The following is a 19,921-nucleotide window of genomic DNA, read 5'->3' as shown; positions in this document are numbered from 1 at the left end:
CCTGTTCTGCGTGGTGGCATCATTAGATCAGGGAAGGAAGCTGGGCGCAGAAGCTGTTTCCCCTAAGCCTCTCAGAGAGTGGAACTGGACGGAGAGAGGGAGGGTGTGAGGTGTGTGCTTAGCAGTTTTACAGCTGGGGCGGGGGGGGGGGGAGCGGTGTGGTGAGACTGGGGGCCACGGAGCCCGAAGATCCAGCAGGCTTCTGTGCATGTTGGCTGGTGCAGGTTTTGTGCTGGTTTCCGAGAACTATAAGAGCGAGTTCCTCCCTCTAACTTTTGCATTGTGTCATATGGGTTTATATAGGGGCACCTGGGGGGCTCAGTCGGTTGAGCATCCAACTTAAGCTCTGGTCATGATCTTGCGGTTCATGGGTTTGCGCCCCACGTCAGGCTCTGTGCTGACAGCTCAGGGCCTGGAGTCTGCTTCGAATTCTGTGTCTCCTTCTCTCTCTGCCCCTCTCCTACTCACACTCTGTCTCTCAAAGATAAATAAATGTAAAAAAATAAATAAATAAAAAAGTTCCCGGTATAAAATTTAGAAATTGACAGAAAAACTTAAGAAAGGAACGAAGCTATAACAGCACAGAAATTTAATAATGATACAAACAGCCACGAAGCTGTGATAAGCAAAGTTATCTGGGTGTTTTCACAGTTCTGGAGGGCAGCGATTGTGAGCTAGGCCTTCTTTCCAACCCCTCCTCCCCAGAAGACCGCTGCAGTACCATAAGCCCTTGACAGTGATTGTGGCAGAGAAAGACATAAAGAGTGCTAAGGATGGCCCCTCACTCTCCAGGGGCAGTGCTTCTGGGGGCTACTGTGTCCGATCCAATCCATTTCCATCTAAGAGTGGGCTTTTAAAAATATGATCCGTGGGCAGAAATTCTGCTGGTGTAGATTTCTCAGGAACCACTCCATGGATCTGTAGAATTTAAAGAAAGAAAAGAACCACATCAATGCAACTCTCATCCTGGGCATCCCCCCCCTTGCTCCTGGTACCTGTTTCTTGCCTGAGGTGAGCCTATGCAGAGGGGCTCTCCTACCTGGTCCTGAGGTCTGGGGAGCTCCGCTGCCCACCCAGACCCGAGCCTAGGTGCCTGAGCCCCCCCTGTGCCCTGTGCCACGGGAGCCAAGGGACACATTCTGCCTGATGCAAGAGCGGGCTGGTTGGGGTGCCTGGGTGGTTCAGCTGTGCTGACAGCTCAGAGCCTGGACCCTGCTTCGGATTCTGGGTCTCCCTCTCTTTCTGCCCCTCTCCCACTTGCACTCTGTCTCTGTCTCTCTCTCAAAAATAAATAAACGTTAAAAAAAAAATAATAAAATAATAATAATAATAAAGCAGGCTGACAAGGCTGGATGGTGACGAGACGGAGCTCCCCAGAGCACCACACTGACATAAAATCTAACTCAGCTAAAATTTCATTGTGGTAGGTTCCTCGCTTGTACGAGTTATCAGCATGAGAGAGATGACGACAGGAGCCCCAGCTTTCGTCTTCAGAGGCATCATGTTTATGGATCGTGATGGGAAGGGAGCCTAATTCGGAAACTCTCCTTTGAAAGTCCCAAATTTTTCTGTCTCTCTCCTCTTTTTTTTTTTTAATTAATTAATTTATTTTTTTGAGAGAGAACAAGAATGAGTGGGGGAGAGGCAGAGAGAGAGGGAGACAGAGAGAATCCCAAGCAGGCCCCACACCATCAATGCAGAGCCTGATGCGGGGCTCGAACTCATGAACCGTGAGATTGTGACCCGAGCCGAGGTCACACGCTTAGCCGACTGGGCCCCCCAGGCGCCCCCCTCTCTCTCTGCTTCTGATGCCTGAACTAGCTTGACGCATGCAGCTGTCTCCTCTTTGCCACTGACTTGCCCGTAAGAATCAGACTGTAAACAAGCAAGCCAGCAACCAGTGGCCCCAAGGCAGTGCCAAAGTCTGTGACCCTGCTCGCTGAGCTCGTGGGTCCACCACACCCTGCGGGCCTGGCCCGGCAGGCCCCTTGTCCACCTCGCCTGGCACTTCACATCCCCGCAGGGGAGGCCAGGCCGTGGGAACCGAGGACATCTGCATCCTGTGGTCTTGCTGCTTTATCCGCATATCTCCTTTCCCCGTGGGCTTCCTCCTCTTCCCTTGCTCCACACCTTGTCCTTCGCAAACCTTTTTACCCTTCTTCCTTCATCTACCAAAGGAGGGAAACTATACACGTGCACACACAGGAAGTATTTGGGGATTACATTTATTGAGATTTATGGGTCATTGCAGAAATTGCTTCTCCCTCCTCCATTCTGCATTTTACCAACTTGCAAGATAAACCGAAGGCAGATGTCTGAGTCCATGAACTACAAGATTCTAAATCGGAATTCTTGACTTTCTTTTTAAAAGCACCCAAAGAAGTCTCCCATGCCCCCTTCTCAGGCAGTCCTCTGGCAGGAACCCTTCTGTCCTCACCACCCCCATCCCCTGCTGAGTTTCCACACCTCACCCCTTCCTCCCCAGGAAGGACTACATGGTGAGGCTCCCTTCCACCCAAGCTTCTGGCTCCAGCAGAATCCCCAGCACCCTGTTTCTTCATGGATCTGCCCCCAACACACCAGTGAGTACCTTTCCTGAAGCCACTCATCTTTGTTACTGGTCTGTCCCCGCTGGAAGAACAAGTCCCACAGGCTCAGGCTCACAGCCTGCTTCCCCTCATAGATGCTAACTTGGTTTCTGCCAAGCTTCTAGGGGACCTTGCCCTGGTGAGCAGGTTGGGTAAACCAGTTGCCCCCCTTTTTTTTTTTTGACATTCCCAAGTTTTAAGCATGGCCCTTCCCCAGCTCTAGTCTTTCCAAGGCAAAGAGCCCCAACAGTTTGACGTGGTCCTCGTGGTACAAACTCCCCACCTCTGATCACCTTGGAGCTATCGATCCAGTCTGGCCTGGTGACACTATCGGAACTGCATCTGAAGAGGAAAAGCTCTGTGCCACCAGCCCTGCAGAATCACTCACCACCTTTAGACCGGTCGCCGGGCGTACTTGCGACGATGTAGCTCATCCACTTGCTCCAGGTACCAGGTGCCTGGAAACAGGCTGCTTATGTCACCAGGTGGTGAGAAATTCACTGTGGAGGGAGCAGAAGCAATGCTTAGGGAAGGCTGCATGGGGGTGGGGAAGAGACAATAGTCTGGGGATGCCTTCACGGTGAAGCTGTCCTGGCTGTGCTGCAAGGGGCTGTGAGGCCACCTGTTACCTCCCCCCCGACAGAGCCCGGGACCAGCCCAAGAACCAGAAGAAGCCATCTTGAATCTAGTATTTGGCTTGACTATTAGAACTTTTCCTCAAGGAGTATGACCTTTCCCTACAGTAAACTCACCCTTCCTCTATTGAAGTCCTCATCATGTCCTTTTGTCAATGCTATCTGGCTTGAGGTATGTGTGCCTTTGAGCTTCCTGGCTTCTAACAGACACTTCCTTCCTAGCCCTAAATTCTCTGGATCTTATGCATTGTAGTATTTCTGTTCTTTGTCCGTCAGCATTCATCTTGGGTCCTGTTTTTATTTTGTTTTTCTTCTTTATTCTAACATGTCCCCTGTTGCAAGCATGCAGACTACTAGGTCTAAAGTTTTCCAGAACATTCCCATTTCTGTGAATTCTGTGTCCTTTTCATATCACACTACAAGCCATGTGTCCCAAGTCTTTGAGAAAATATGTTTTGTTCTGGTACTGGTTTTAAAACCACTGCCTGGGTGGCTAGTCGGTTAAGCATCTGACTTCGGCTCAGGTCATGATCTCATGGCTCATGAGTTCAAGCCCATATTGGGCTCTGTGCTGACAGCTCAGAGCCTGGAGCCTGCCTGGGTCTCCCTCACTCGCTGCCCCTCCCCTGCTCGTGTTCTGAGTCTCTCTCTCTCAAAAATAAACATCAAAAAAAATTTTTTTAAACCACCATCTGGTCTTTCCAGTTGTAACTTTAACTTTTGTCTTTTTTTCCTTTGTTGCTTTTTTGGGGGGAGGTCAATACTTTTTTTTTAATGTTTCTTAAGGAAAGGGGGCAGGTAGGCAGAGATAGTAATATCTGTTGATAGCTTATTTATATACATTAATTCATTTAATCAATTGGCAATCCTGCAAAGCTGGTAATGACTTTAGAATGAGACAACTGAGTAAGATTTCAATAGTTTCCCCAAAGATAAAGAGCTGATGTTTGTCACAGGTCAGTTTAGATTGGAATATCCAGCTCCAAAGTCTGGGTTCTTTCACCTGTTACACGATAGCAGTTTTCAAGACCACGCATCTAGTATCCTTGGGACTACACTGTCCCGTATCCTGTTTTGAGTGGGTAGCTACAGTCTATCCTGGGAAGTTACATGCTGCCTCCCCCCTCTTCTCTACTCTGCCAAATGCTTCCCCACTCAATTCTTGCACCCTTGGACATAACAGGTTTTCTCCCCATCATATCATAGACATATTTGCGCTGGCCCGCTGTAGTCCAGACTTCCGACGAATCCCCAGCTCTCTGCCCCTGGCGTGGAATCTGAGAACAAAAATCCTTCTCTTTCTCTTCCTGCCCTTTTTCTTACCCTTATGGTAGAATTGTTCTCTTTGGTCCATTATTTCTGTGAACTCCTCGGGAGACATACGCTTCCGGGAGGCAAGGCGTTTTGGCAGGTCTGAGACACTGGACACCAGCTTCTCCAGGGGGGATCCTGGGAGACAGTGGCCAGACTGTTAAATCTACTTCACGGTCATTATCACTGATGCTGACCATGAGTCCGATAGACAGCGAGGTTCTGTGAAAGTTCAGACCCTGAAGGAAAGTGCTGTGTGGGGCTTAGCATGTCAAGAAATGATAAAGGTCAGCAAACATAATGTTAGCAAAACATACAAGCAAACACACTCATCCAGTCAAGGTATATCCCACACAGTGCTTACGTGTGCACCCCTGATCACATCTGACGTAAAATAATCAGCAAATATTTATTTATTGGATATCTCAAACCCACCAACTTCCCTTTAACCATTTGTGACAAATGACCATTGATTACTTCTTGCCTCGTCTATTTGCTGGAACAACCTGACTTGTTCCCCTGTTTTTGCCTTTGTTTCTCTTCAGTCTAGTCCAAGTAGGAGCCAGGCAAATGCTTCAACTACATAAGTTAGACAAACTTACTCCATTGCTTAAATCCCTTCAGGGAGTTCCTTGGCTTTTAATCACAACATCGTCTGTCAAGATAGGAGCCTCAGTAGTGATGAGGCAGAGCGTGGTTTCTTTTACCAGATGAATCTTACCAGAAGTGCCTGATAGAACTCACCTGGAGAAGCATCCTGGGACACTCGAAATGAAAAAAAACTCGCTGCCAAGCCAGAGCCATAAGAGAAGGCCCCAATCCTGGAGCCAGCCAAGTCTTGGGCAGAGTGCCTGCAGGGAAAGAAATCAAAACCCCAGAAATGTATTGGCATTATACTCTGCACTTCAAATAAGCCACCAACCTATCGGCCCAATCTAGTCAACCTCTTGCAAGTAGAAATGGGATCCAGGCTCTCTACGCAAATAGGGACTTTTGGAAGACCCTGGGGATAGGCCCAGAGAGAAGAAAATCTGCCGGGAGGAGAGCAACTAAAATCCAAGCTACTGAAGGCACAATGAGCATAACGGAATTTGGGGGTATGAAAGGGGCTCCTTCTCACCTATGAGGACAAGATGAATTCAGTGAACTCGGAAGTTTGGAGGTCAGACCAATTCAAGGCTTCCATGTTTGCTGGTAATGTTTCACCACGTGTAACTTTTTTATCATCCCCTCATCAGTAATAATTTGATCGAGTTCATATATATATATATATATATACATACATACATATATATATCCTATGTTATATACAGGTACTATAGTACAGGTATCACCTTATAAAACCCACAAAATAGAATATCAACAGAAATACCAAATAACATCTGAGCACTTGCTGAACACTACTGTTTCAATTCTTAAAAAAAAATTTTTTTTAATGTTTATTTATTTTTGAGAGAGAGACAGAGTACAAGCGAGGGAGGGGCAGAGAGAGAGGGAGACACAAAATCCGAAGCCGGCTCCAAGCTCTGAGCTGTCAGCACAGAGCCCGACATGGGGCTCGAACTCATGGAACGTGAGATCATGACCTGAGCCAAAGTCAGAAGCTTAACCGACTAAGCCATCGAGGTGCCCTTAATTCTTTTAGACATTTAACACTCATCAAAACCCAAAAAGGTAGGTATTATTAGTGTACACATTTTATAGATGGGGAAAGTGAGGCACACAGAGGTTAAGTATTTTTCCAAGGTCAAAGCTGATAAGTGGTATTTGAACCTAGGTTGCAGGTTCTACAGCTTGACTCAACCACCAGTTAAGTGCTCTCTAACTCAGTGGAGTGCTGTGTACTCTCTTCCTAAGTACAGAGATTTCAAATGGATGGGATAAAAACATGCACAAAAGTGTTCCTGTATACTTGCTGCATCCGGGCAGGTCTTGCACATCCCTTGACATCATACAACATCACGCTGGAGACCATTGTTTAATACCGATAGTAAAGCTGCCTATACATATATTTTGAAACAAGTTTCTTTCATTTTCTCTCCTTCTTTCTTTCCTTCCTTACAAATTTCTGAACTAGAAGAGGAACCAAACTTGGTTGACGCCTCTGACCGTGGGTTGGGAGGGAGATGGTGGGACCAGACACAGTACTCACTGGGACAGAAGGGAAGCCAAGCATCCATACAGCGATGAGGTGTATGTATTCCCGTTGTGCGTGGAGAGGTAAAGGGAGGCCTTGGTTTTCTTGTTGAACATGTCCAGAGAGGCCTTTTGAAGTGCCTTATCCAGGTCCTTGTTGGTGTAGGTGTTTTCCAGCTTTAGCCCCCTGGGAAGCGGCCAGAAAAACAGGCCAGGTGAGACAGTATAAGAGGGGAGGAAAGTAACAGCTTCTGGAAAGAAGACTTTGGGGCACGTATTTTTATTATAAAATATTAGGAAATACAGACAAGCACAAAGAAAAACGATGTCACTAAGGGTCCTACCATTCAGAGAGAGCACTTAGGTCATACTGTTCTTGCGGAATACATCCTGCTTTCATAGAGTTAAGTGGAAAATAAAATCATGCTATGCATTCTACTCATCATGCTTCCCTGGCTAATTTTTCCTAAGACATTAAATCATCTTCCATAACATTATTTTTAAAGGCTGCAGAACGAGTCATGGTACAACATGCCCTACCTTAACTACTCTCCCCACGCCTGTCCCCCAGTGAAAACACTACAGCAAAGAGCTACCTGTTCCCTTCAACGTGTGGATTTACTGAACCAAAAGGTGTGCACCTCTTCAAGGCCTTTGCTTCGTGTTTTCCTATTTCTCCCCAATGTCCTTGTGTCAGTTGACACGTCCATGGTTGCCTGTCTTCCCAGAGCCTTGTCACTTCTGGGTGTTCAAATTTTAAAACAGCTATGTAAGGAAAATGGTAACTCGCTTAGATTCGTTGCCACAGAGTGCACACGTTGAAAAATAGGATCATGTGCATTTCTTCTTTGAGGAAATTTCTGGTCCATATCTTTTTCTCCGTTTTCTATCAGGGTGTTTATCTTATTGTTGATGAGGCTTTCATATATTAAAGACAGTAAACTATTACCTTTGGTGAATATTAGAATTTTGTTTTTCATGGGACAGAAACACTACTTCTAAGACATGGATCTAAGACATGGGTCTTAGAAGCAGTGTTTGTGCTAATTTTGATATTTTAGTTAGTGGTGAGGTTAGTAGGGGCAGTAGGTTAGCAATAGGGGCAAGTGTTGGTAGAGTACACCAAAACTTGAAAAAAAACAGCTACCAAGAATAAAAGGGAATATTTTCTTCCCAGTGGGAACTGTATATTGTCTAAATGTCTTGGAGTGATGCCTTTCTAAATGTCTTGGAGTGATGCCTCAATAAATAGTACTCTTCTAAGGGGGTGAACTAGACTATCTCCATTTCATAGGTGGAGGAAATTGAAGCAACAAGTGAGACATTAAACCAAAGGCAAGTGAGAATGAGGCCTGACGCTCCTGAAGTTGCCATCCCATACTGTGATTATCTGCTTCTAGGTGTTTCTGTAAGATCCTCAAGGCAGGGACCAGGGAGTCACATTCATTTTGGTGTCCTTAGAGTTTAGTATGATGCCTGACGCATAGCTGATGTTCATATAATGTTTTTTTGACTTGGGACACCTGGGTGGCTCCGTCGGTTAAGTTTTGGACTTCGGCTAGGGTCATGATCTCACGGTTTGTGGGTTTGAGCCCCGAGTCAGGCTCCGTGCTGACAGCTCAGAACCTGGAGCTGCTTCAGAGTCTGTGTCTCCCTCTCTCTCTGCCCCTCTCCCGCTCATGCTCTGTCTCCCTTTCTCTCAAAAATAAATAAACATTAGAAATTAAAAAAAAAAATGTTTCTTGACTGAATGATTTAGCCACACTCCCTTTCCCCTTTTTTTCTTATTCTCTGAAGCTTCTTATAGCCACTTGATCGCGAGGTGCTGGCAAACGCCCTGTGCTCCCTGAGATAAAAGGAGGAGGGCGCTATGCAGACCATTACCCAATAACTCGTGGACTCCGTGTCATTTGTATTGTGTTGGAGGATTGCCCCTTCTCCCCCCATGGCTGCCTAGACGTGAAGAAACCTCCTCTTTCCTCAGCCCTCACGAACGTCTAGGTTCCCCCAAAGAGGACTCACCTGAAGTCCTCCAGCCCCTTATACAGGCTGGTCTTTGTGTTGCTGCTGGCTGACAGGAAGTCATTGAACATCAGGCGAGCCAGAGATTTCTGGACCATCTTGCAGAAGGGCGTGTGAAAGATCATAAACTGTAAGTCATCGAGAGTGAAAGGCCGATCGATGCCAGCTGGAAGAGGAAATGTGAAAGCAAGGATGTGCCATGGCAGATGAGCCATTTAGACCTGTGTCCCGCGACCTAAGTGTGCTGAGGGACTCACAGCCTCCAGCAACCCACACGGGTTTGTTCATTCACTTAACGAGCATTCTGCTAAGCACTTACTTAAAAAGAAAGAAGTGAGAGAAACAAATATTTTCTTCCTCTCTACTGTTGCCAACCTTTCTGACAGATAATTCCTCCAAATCAAACTACTGTTGCATTACTTTCTCTATTTTTCAGAGGAGGAAACAGAGTCTCTAAAATATGAAGCTAGGGCATGTGTCCACGATTACCCATCTTGAAAACGGCTGACTTTGGATTTAGGTTCTGATGTCTCTGACTCTACACCCCAGACTGTCTCTCTCACTCCAAGGAGGAGGGCAATGTGCCCTCTGCCCTTAGGAGTGTTTATAATTTAGTGCTGAGAGTCAAAGCAGCATCAATCAAATTTCGTAGGAGGTTAAGGAGCAAAATTAGAATGCCAAAAGGATTCCGAGCTGGTGAGAGTAATTAGCCAAGAGCGATTTTATAGTGGACGGGAGGTAGAGAGGTCCAGGTGGACTGCTTAACCCGTGGGGTCGGTGGCAGCTGGCATTCCTCTCAGCATGGTGGAAAGGGTCAAGAAGTGGCTCCTTAGGCCACCCCTAGAGCATCCGTGCTCTGGCACTTCTGTACATGCCTTTTCCTACACTGATGCTTGTCTGGGCAGGAGTACGCAGTTAAGAACCCTTGTATTTTCTTTAAAGTAGATTGCTCTGTATTTTTAAGCTGAAGTTTGTTTCTTTTCTGATTACGAAAGCGGTACATGTTTTCTTAGCAGGAAAACTCAGAAACTAAAGGTGAAAATAAAATTAACTTGTAACATTACCATCCAAAGACAAATCACTAATACGTTAGTGTACCAAAAATAGAGGTCAGATTTTTCAACACTAATATGTTAGTGTACCAAAAATAGAGGTCAGATTTTTCAACATCAACCAGACTTGAAGAGGTAGCAAACTACAAATCATGAGTCAAATCACTCCTGGCTTCAACAGAAACAAATCCTAGCCCCAGTAGGAGGTGGTTATTCTGACTCACCACAGTACCTCCCCAGGTGGCTGACACCCACTGGTTTCCTACTGGTGGCTTTGGTTCTGAATTGTTTCTTTTCTTTCATTTAACTTCATACTTGAATTTGGATGGCTTCCAGATGGACTTAAGCATAGACCCATGGAAGGGTGTCAAAGGAAGTGTACTTTCACTCTTGATGACTTACAGGGTGTCAAAGGGTGTCAAAGGAATTACATGAAGCAATTCTCTTGAGATCATTTTTGGAGGAGAGAAGAAACCTTGTCTTAAGCTTTTAGGACAAACCCTTGGCCCCATGGAAATAGAGTCCCCATTTTCTACCCTCTGAACCCCATACCTTGCTTCCACTGGTTCTGGATTTTTTGACGGTATAATGTGTAACATCTGTCCAAGGCCCGTAGGTAGCACTGGATGGAGAGCTTCCCATCCACCACTGGGTACTCTGTAGCCCCATCTGGTTTGTAGAAGTCGTATACGTTCTCCATGTGGGTTCCCCTAAGCCCTGGCAAGGCACACAGAGGGATTCAGGACTGTACAATGCAGTCCCCACAGAGCAGAGAGGATAGGGGAACCATGTGCCAATAATTTCTTGGTCTTCCTCTGTCTCATGCTCAAGCCTGAACCCACTCAACATCCCTCACACATTCAAAGGAAGTTGAACAGATTGTTGCCCTTATAGCATGAGATGTATATTTCCCTTTCCATACCTATACAGGCTCAAAATCTGGAATAGATGCCAAAAGTCTCAAGGGAGAACCTTTCTCCTCATACCCAATTATCTTCTTTCATATTCAGTTGCCAGCCTAGCTCCTTAAGGGTCCTCATCTACAGCATCAATGCCACTCGTTCCATGCATCATTATCCCCATGTGTGATCGTGCAGAAGAGGAAAGCTCACCGATCCCTCTCTTCCCTTCCTCCCTGCCCTTTGCTCCCCAGTACATACAGCCTTTTGAATGCAAGCAATGTCATCCTCAAATCCATACTTTAGCTCTGCATAGTGAGTATGCCAGTTTGGGATTGGGAGCTATGTATTTGACTATGCCATGCACAGTCTCTTTGTACCACATATCCACAGTTTATCACAGACCTCTCTCGAGGGTCAGAGGGGCCTTGGGTCCAACCAGCATGGCCACGGCTCCAGCCCCACCTGTGGGACGAGCGTTACCACTGGGATAGACTGCAATGTCTCCACAGACCACCATTGCATAGCGACCTGTAATGAGAGACAAGACGTAATTATCATCACTACCAAATCTTGAGTAGATGGGGTGCTTTCTATGACCCAGGCACAATTTTAGGTAATGAAGATAGACCAGTGAACAAAAACAAATATCCCTGCTCTCACAATAAGCCTATATATCAGGTACAGTTATTCCCTCTTTATAGACAAAGAAATTGAGGCCCAAGGAACTTAAGTCACTTGGCCAAGGCACACAGCTAATAGATAGTATGATAAGGATTTAGGGTCAGGATTCCAACACAAATTCATTGAAACCCAAGAACCTTCTTTTAAGAATTCGAATAACTCCCAACTCCATCCCCAACAACAAAAATATTGTTTTATATATAGTTTATATATAGTTTGGAAACTATAAAAAAAAGTATTTAGAAGCTGTTAAAGAAAAGATTAATAAATTTGGCTATCTAAAAATTCAAACTTTTTATCAGAAACAAGCTCAGACAGGGGTGCTTGGGTGGCTTAGTTGGTTGGGTGTCCAACTTCGGCTTAGGTCATGATGTCACGGTCCGTGAGTTTGAGCCCTGCATCAGGCTCTATGCTGACAGCTGAGCCTGGAGCCTGTTTCAGATTCTGTGTCTCTGTCACTGCCCCCCGCCCATGCTCTGTCTCTGTCTCTCTCAAAAATAAATAAACATTAAAAAAAATAAAAAAAAAGAAACAAGCTCAGACAAACTGGGGACATATTTACAATATTTAAAATCAACAAAAAGCTATTTTCTTTCATTTATAATAGTCTCATAAAAAAAAACAAGGTATGTAATAGGATAATGGCCAATGAACATCCCAAAAAATATTGAAGTTCTCTTATAATGAAAAAAAAAAGACAAATTCTTATTTTTCCCCATTAAGTTGACAAAGATTAGAAAGTTTGATAATATGTATTGTAAGAATGTACTTTTTAGTACATCTTGAAGAACAGTTTGGCACATTCTATCAAACTTTTATTTATTTATTTTAAAAGTTTATTTATTTATTCTGAGATAGTGTGTATGTGTGCGGGAGAGGGACAGAGAGGGAGAGAGAGAATCCCAAGCAGCCTCTGCTCTGTCAGCGCAGAGCCTGATACAGGGTTCAATCTCACTAACCGTGAGATCATGACCTGAGCTGAAATCAAGAGTCAGAGGTTCAACCGACTGAGCCACCCAGGTGCCCCTCTATTAAACTTTCAAATCAACATATGAAGCAACTCCATTTCTAAGAACTTATTCTTACCACATTATCACAAGCTATTATACAATGTTCATTAAAACACTTTTTTAAGGGCACCTGGGTGGCTCAATCAATCGGTTAAGCAGCTAACTTTGATTTCAGCTCAGGTCATGATCCCAGGGTTGTGGGATTGAGTCCTCCATTGGGTTACACACTGAGCATAGAGCCTGCTTAAGATTCTCTCTCTCTCCCTCTGCCCCTCTCTCCCACTTGTAGGCTCTCTCTCTCTCTCTCTAATTAAAAAATAAAACATTTTTGTATAATTGTAAAAAATACACAGTCTAAAGATCTATCAATATGGAACCAATTAAAGTTTGGCATATTCATCAATAGAATATTGTAAGGCTTTTCAAAGATGAAGTAGACCTTATATATAGTGATATAAAATGACCTCTAAGACATCATGGAGATGAGGAATAATATGTACAATGTTAAAAACTAAAACTGAATACTTATGTGTATGCTTGGAAGTACATAGAAAAATTCTGGAAGAATATATAGAAACCATTAGCGTGAAATTCTGGAAAGTGATAATGGGGTGTCGAAAGGGAACTTTTTCTTCACTGTCCACTCTTTTGTGTATGTGTATATTTTTTAATTATAAATTTCAATTACTTTCACTAAAGAAAAAAAAGAGCAAAAATTGAAGTCTGCTGGACAATCTGAGGCTATACGACTTTTTCCTTCCCTCATACCCTACTGTCTCTCTGGAGTGATTCTGAAATTCCTGGTAAGTCCCAGAACCATCTCTGTCCATCTGAGGGACCCCAGGTGGAACGTTGGCCAGGTCAAAGCAGAAATCCCACCTACACTGATTTTGTCTAGTCTTGGTGGTTGCCATTAGGCTAAAGTTTAAATACGCTTTTGTTTTGATACAAAATGATTCACATCTCAAGTTTTTTTTCCTCCCTCTGACCAAGACATCATGTTAAAGAAGGATGCCCTCCTGTGGAGTATGCTGCCACTCAGCAGAATCTACTCATTTGAAATGACATGCTTGAAGCTTATGATATTCCCGAACAAGGTTCTGAGTTTTGGTTAAAGGTTGGTGAGTGTCCCTTGCCCTTCATTTCTATTCTCCAACTAAATGCTTGACTGGACATATTGGTGATGACAGGAGTAGGGGTTGCTGGACAGGCAATAAGTGCCAAGTAGGAGAAGCATTGTAAGAACATATTTGATGATGTAGGGGCTGGGACATCCCAAGTCAATGGAACCTTTGATGGTGAGGCTACACAGAACAGTCAGAATCAATACTGAATGGATGTGTGAATTGCACTGCCATGCTGTGTGATCAGAAGCAAAGAGTTCAACTCTTGTTGGCCTCTCTTTAAACAAAGAATATTTGATTAGATAAACTTTAAGTTCCCTGCCAACATTAAGACTTTACAATTAATGTTAATTATGGTTTCTGCAGTTTTAAACTCTAGTTTCCAACTTAGTAAATATACTAAGTGCCTTGACAGAAATGTTCTTTCACAGCTCTGTGGATCTCTTCTACAGTCTTTTTACCATCCCTGCAAGGCAGGTCACCAAATAAGAACTCTGAGGCTCGAAGTGGTTAAGGGACTTGTCAACAATGATCAACAGAGCTAGGTTTCAAACTCTCAACTTGTTCTGTTTCTCTTGGACATTTTCTTGCTATCACAACAGGTGTTCATCCTCTAATATATCATTGAGGGAAAATATAAGTAAGAGACAGGATAATGTTCGTATGTTAAGCAAAAAACAATTTCCTAGTAGCCAGGAAAGGGAGAAAGAGAAGAAATACTCTGTGTACTAGTGTATCCTGTGATTCTCTGGGTCTATTTCTACCAGGGTGTCTTCCCCTTAACATCTAAACTTGTACAAATTTCTGTCTCTCAGAGGCTAAAGAGAAGCTTACAAGAAAGAGGAATATATTGGGTTTGGTTTGGCATCTCACCCCTGCCACACACTATGTGTAAGATATTGGACCCTCCATTTTTTCACCAATAAACTAGGCATCAAAATCACTTCCTAGGCTGTTGGAAGTGAATGGCTATGTGCACATGCTACCTAATTAACAGTATAAAGCTATATAAGTCTAAGCATTTATCATCATTGTAGTTGTTGATGACAGCAGCAGCTGTATAAATGAGTTGTCCTTCATTCCCTGATGAAACCACTGGGGAAATGGAGAAACAAAACTAAGGATCCAGCCTTGAACCCAGCTCCTATCTTACATGAGGTCTCAGGCAGGACCTACCATCCCAGGAGCTGGACTCTACCCAGTTGGCAGCATTGAAGAGGGAGGCAGTGCCACCGTAGCAGGCATTGGTGGTATCTATGCCCTCAATGTCAGTGTTGCCCGAATCCTGGAAGAGCTCCATGAGCACTGTTTTGACAGCCTTGGACTTGTCGATGATGGTCTCAGTGCCCACTTCCAGCCTGCCCACAGAGTCCCACGGGAGCTGCGTGCGTTCCATCAGCTGCTGTACCACCGTCAGGCACAGGGAGTTGATGTCCTCCTGGACTGAGCAGAAGCCCATATGGGTTTGGCCCAAGCCCACTGTGTACCTCCCTGCTTCCACATTGTTATATTTCTCCAGGTCTGTTTGGTCCACATATTGGGCTGGGAAATAGACCTCCAAGGCAAGGATCCCCACATTCTCTGGCCAAGTATCTGTTTTGGCCAAGGGGACAGCAGGAACTGTAGAAAACCTGTAGTGGAGATAACAATCAAAATCTTACAAGTGGTCTCCAGCCAGTCTCCTCAAAATATAACACAGCAATTATTTCATCCATTTTTCCTGTATTTTGAAGCTATATTGTCAAATGAATGCAAATTTGAGATGGTTATCTTTCTGTTGAATTGACTCTCTTATGCTTATTAGATGTCCCTCTTTATCTTTGTGATATTTCTTCCATAAAGTCTACTTTTCCTGATGTTAAGAAAGCTGCCTTCTTTTTTTTTTTTTATTACTGTTTGCATGGTATATATTTTGCTTTCCTTTTATACTTTTAACTTCTTAGGGTCTTTATATTCAAAACATATCTCTTCTAAACAGCACATAGTTAGGTCTTTTTTGTTTGTTTTTTAACAAGTCTTACAATATTGACGCTTTAGTTGGAGTAACTAGTCCAATTATATTTATTGTGATGACTAATATAGATGGGATTAAATTTATTATCTCACTATTTATTTCCATTTCTCTCATATGGACTTTGTTTCTTTATTTCTTCTTTCCTGTATTCTTTTGGATTAAGCAAGTATTTATTATTATTCCATTTCATCCACTGTTTTCCGTTTAGCAATGACCTCAGAGAGATTACAATATACATGCTTGGTTTATTGTACTCTAACTTAAATTAATACTTCTACTTTCTGAACAGTGAAAAACCATACTTTAGTTTAACTTCATTTATCATCTCCCTCCCTTTGAGCTATTATTGTGATATGGTTTACTTCTACACATGTCATAAACCCCATAGGATATAATTTTAAAAATCTATCATTCATTTTTAAAGTGCCCCTCTCATTAACCTCCTTCCTCCTTCTTCTTTCTTTTTACTTCACAAGAACACACTTATTGTTTTTCTACTTTTTAAGGCACTTTGATGCTTGATTCCATCCTCTCTGCTTTTCTTGATTGGGCCTCCCAATATTTACTGAGCACATCCCACACAATGTTCTTGATGCCCAGTAGTGAAGACGACATCCTTTGTGCCCACCAAAAGAGCACAGTCTAATGGAAGAGGCATTTTACAGCTAAATACATAGTGTAAGAAGCAAATGCTGTGAGAATATGGAAGACAGAGAGAATAATTCTAAACGGAACAGAGAGGAAATGGGGAAGGAGACATTGGAAGAGGGAAGAGATAATCTGTTTCTTTCCTGGACCTACCCACCTTGCTTTAACCCTGACTGCTAATATCCCTGGTGAAATTCTGGAGTTTCTCCTTCCAGCTACAAGTACAGAGCTCACCAGGTCCACCTCCATCTGTTCACACACGAAAGTACCTGAAATCTGGTAAATTTAGTGATATTCTTCCTTTTACAGATGGTCAAATCATGGCATACGTTGGTGAAGTGATGTGCTCAGAGTACCTTCATAGTTACTCATGTGTTAGAAATACCCTGTCCTTTCACCACCTTGGGTGTCACCAAGGCACTCACGAGGGCCACTAGAGTCCTTTGACTCATATCTGGCTACAGAATTCCTGACCATGGTGAGGGACAGGATGGCTCCGCAGGCTTATACATTTAGCTGTATGCCACCAGAACTGTAGCTCAGGTTGAGTGCATTTGTCAATCATCTTGAGGATTCTGGGCTTCTGGTAAACCACAGTTCTCCCATCAGAAAGGTCACTTTGAAGTGCTGTGAGGCAAAGTGGGTCACAGGATCACAAAACAGTGAGGCAAAGTATAAATGTTCATCCATTTCTGACAAGAGAGGTTTGGAATTTAGTTATCTGCCCTATTTATTTGGTGTTCCTCCCAAATAATTGGAGTTTGTACTATCAAATATTTGTGGAGTGTCTTCCCTAGTACATAGGAGCTAATGGTTAGCCAGCACTGGTCTTGTGCTTGGCTAGCTTTCCCCTCAGACTTGTTTTCATTCTGCCTTCTCTAAGCTCCCTCCCTCTCTTTCCAATTAGAAATCTCAGCTTTCAAGGAGAGGTTCCAAGAATCAGCCACTTGGTAGCTTTTGTAATGATCTTAGTAGAGAGCTATTTCTGGAAATGGATTCCAGAGTTTTGAAGAAAAGTTAACATGTAGAGGCTTCCAGAAACATCAGACCACTGGAGTTAAGAGGGCCTTTTTAATCTTGCATTTTCTCTAGAGAGTAATCACTTTATTTCATTTAAAACTGGTTTTGTTCTGAGGAGGTTGCTTGGTTCAAGAATACACATTAAGCTTTTATTTCTTTATTCCATCTCTCCTCCTTCTCTTGTGTTTCAAAATTCACTATTATATGTCAGGCACTGTGCTAGGGAGAGGCTGTAGAGGTAGAGAGGGAAGGCAAAAAACAAGAGGAGGTCAAGATTCTTTTTTTTTTAATTTTTTAAATGTTTTTATTTATCTTTGAGACAGAGAGAGACAGAGCATGAGCAGGGGAGGGGCAGAGAGAGAGGGAGACACAGAATCCGAAGCAGGCTCCAGGCTCTGAGCTGGCAGCACAGAAACCGACGTGGGGCTCGAACTCACAGACCGTGAGATCATGACCCGAGCTGAAGTCGGACAATTAACAGACTGAGCCACCCAGGCGCCCCGTGGAGGAGGTCAAGATTCTTGAGGACTTCCTTGACCAGTGGGAGGAATAGACGAAAACATACATATATACATGCATACCCCGACGAAGAGTTAGAATGTGATAAGGGCCTCAAGAGAGATATAGGCAGAATCCCACAGGAGTTTGGAGGAAGCAGAGATTTCTTATGGGTAGAAGGCTCGGGAAACATTTTGTGGAAGAGGCTACATTGGAGATCAACCTTGATGGATGAGTGGAGCTTCTGCTGATGAAGAACTGGAGGCGGGGGGCGGTGGGATGGCAGTCACAGTGGAGGGTGACTGAATACAGTCCCCTCCTGTGGAATGGAGAGTGGAGGGGATTAGGAACACAGCACAGGAGAAAAGCAGGTGGGGACCATCAAGTGGAAGGCACAACTCTTCCTTAACAGGCAGTGAAACATAAGCTAAGATGGGAGCAGTTCTTGATTTTGAGCTGGTGTTGTGGAAGGGACAGAAATACAGAGAGACCCATAAAGAAGATTGTTTTTTGTTTGTTTGGTTGCTTTTTTTAAAGTAGGCTTCATGCCCAGTGCAGAGCCCAATGCAGGGCTTGAAGTCAAGACTCTGAGACCCAGACGTGGGCTGAGATCAAGAGCTGGATGCTTAATGCTCATCCAGGCCACAGAAAATGGGATGAGCTATGAGTACATCAGAAAAAGGAAATGTGAACAAAGATCCCAAGTGTGAACCAAGGATGCCAGAAGGAGAGGCAGGTTGGTTGAGCTCTGAGGTTTGTCTCTTTCTGGGAAGCCCACTGTTGCTTATTAAAACAAGCACACCTAGGTCAATCCCTTCCTCACAAATACAAAAACAGGTTAAATGCTGAGCTGGGACATTAGACTTGTCTAAAAAGGGTGGGGGAGAATGTGGACAATGGCAGAGAATCAGTAAGAGAATAAGAAGCTCAAGGAGCATCAGCCCCTACTCTACACATTCATACAGCCAGGTTCCCTGAGTCCCAGGCAAGGGAAGACACTAGATCATAGTCATTTTTCTAAGTATTCATGGAATGCAGTGTGGGAGGAATGGGCTAGTCCCACGGCACAGTGGGTCCCAAGGTGCTAGCTGTAGTTATTTTACTACCAACGCTGGTAGGCTCCAAGCACATGGGCCAAAGCAGAGGAGTGTTTACGAATAAAAGGTATGTGTGTGTGCTTCTGTTGCAACACATTGCGCATGCGCGCACACACACACACTTATCTTTACATCCCATTTCCCCTTCTCATGAAATCAGAGAGCAGTGAAACATGCTTCTGATCCCCAGTCCATTGGGAATCTTGCTGCAGTGATTGAGGCAGCGGGTGTGACTAACACTGCAGTTGGCACAGAATGCTGTGGGTCTTGGCAGGAGCTCAGGGTAAAGGTGGAAACAGTGGTGGAGAAGAGAATGATGGGGCGGGGGGGGGGGTCCCCTGGTACTGATATTTCCACTGCTTTGTGCAGCTGGGGGAGTGAAAGATGTCATCTGTGAACAACAAGTATCAGAGGTTGGGGATCCCAGAGCTCTGCAGCTGAGGGACCACCTGTTTAGAGAGAAGGTAGCTGAGACCCTAAAGGGGTTAACTTGCCTATCTAAGGCTATGCACAGGCCTTGCCCACTTTTCACTGGGATTCTACCAAGCTTTTCCTCAAGGCAGGCCCTCTGCCCATCTTTTACTGGTACCACGACCCTTCTCAAAGAGTGGTCTGCACAGTCCCTGGGAACAATGTGACTCACCTTTGGTGGGCTCCTGGGAGAAGGCTAGCAGGTGAGAGGGAGGGTTCCTGCATTGCTTTCTTCACTTGCAAGACCCGCTTCACTGAAGTCAACAGCCGTTGCATTTCCAGAGAAATAAGCAGAAAGCCAGCAATTCACAGTCCTTGGGAGAGTTACCCAGAGGTGCCCCATTAGGCTTTATAGAACTCTGAGATTCCTGCCTCTGGAAGCCCCACCCCTGCTTATCAAGGCTCATTTGGCTTCTAAAACTGGGCCAAAGTTCTCAGAACAGGGGCGAGTCGAAGACAAACATCATCTCTCCAACTTGTATGTAGCTGCCCTGAGCCTGGGCATGTGTGGGGGTGGATGGCTCTGATCCCTCCTTTCTCAGCCTTATTTATAGCCAGCCACTTCATGGGGCTGTGATGGTCCTTGCCGCACATCCTGAGGTAACACCACCTGGCCTGTCTTGGACCCTGGCTTCTCATCTGACCTATTCTTGCTTACTGTTCCAGAATGCTCTCTGTGAAGTTAGCAGTTATTATTTTAATATGTTATGCA

At 44.4% G+C, this 19,921-nt stretch overlaps 1 protein-coding gene across 2 annotated transcripts; it reads right to left on the bottom strand.

Moving 5' to 3' along the window:
• Positions 1 to 567: 567 nt before the first annotated feature.
• Positions 568 to 19,584, bottom strand: HMGCS2 (3-hydroxy-3-methylglutaryl-CoA synthase 2). Of its 2 annotated transcripts, XM_058716031.1 has the most exons (10): positions 19,382 to 19,583; positions 14,638 to 15,092; positions 11,049 to 11,174; positions 10,297 to 10,461; positions 8,693 to 8,858; positions 6,687 to 6,857; positions 5,279 to 5,385; positions 4,547 to 4,672; positions 2,977 to 3,088; positions 568 to 927 (listed from the first exon to the last, which is right to left on the bottom strand). In XM_058716031.1, exons 1-9 carry the CDS (start codon positions 19,483 to 19,485, stop codon positions 2,982 to 2,984), a joined length of 1,527 nt encoding a protein of 508 aa, XP_058572014.1. In that variant the 5' UTR covers positions 19,486 to 19,583; the 3' UTR covers positions 568 to 927; positions 2,977 to 2,981. The 2 variants fall into 2 exon arrangements, with proteins under 2 accessions (XP_058572014.1, XP_058572015.1); XM_058716032.1 differs by lacking the exon at positions 10,297 to 10,461 and having other exon boundaries at positions 19,382 to 19,584.
• Positions 19,585 to 19,921: the final 337 nt, after the last annotated feature.

The sequence above is a fragment of the Neofelis nebulosa genome, chromosome 2 (genome assembly GCF_028018385.1).
Source record: "Neofelis nebulosa isolate mNeoNeb1 chromosome 2, mNeoNeb1.pri, whole genome shotgun sequence".
NCBI classification, from domain to species: Eukaryota; Metazoa; Chordata; class Mammalia; order Carnivora; family Felidae; genus Neofelis; species Neofelis nebulosa.
The sequence above is the reverse complement of the archived record's forward strand: the minus strand, read 5'-3'. Positions and strand labels throughout refer to the sequence as shown.

What these genes read in the sequence shown, in the direction of transcription:
- HMGCS2 (XM_058716031.1), bottom strand. Translation starts at nt 19,485, where the DNA reads ATGCAACGGCTGTTGACTTCAGTGAAGCGGGTCTTGCAAGTGAAGAAA. An exon ending in CCCTCTGACCCTCGAGAGAG is followed by an intron (nt 10,462 to 11,048) that starts GTCTGTGATAAA and finishes GTGCCTTGCCAG; the next exon opens with GGCTTAGGGGAACCCACATG. An exon ending in AAGGGGCTGGAGGACTTCAG is followed by an intron (nt 6,858 to 8,692) that starts GTGAGTCCTCTT and finishes GCCGCTTCCCAG; the next exon opens with GGGGCTAAAGCTGGAAAACA.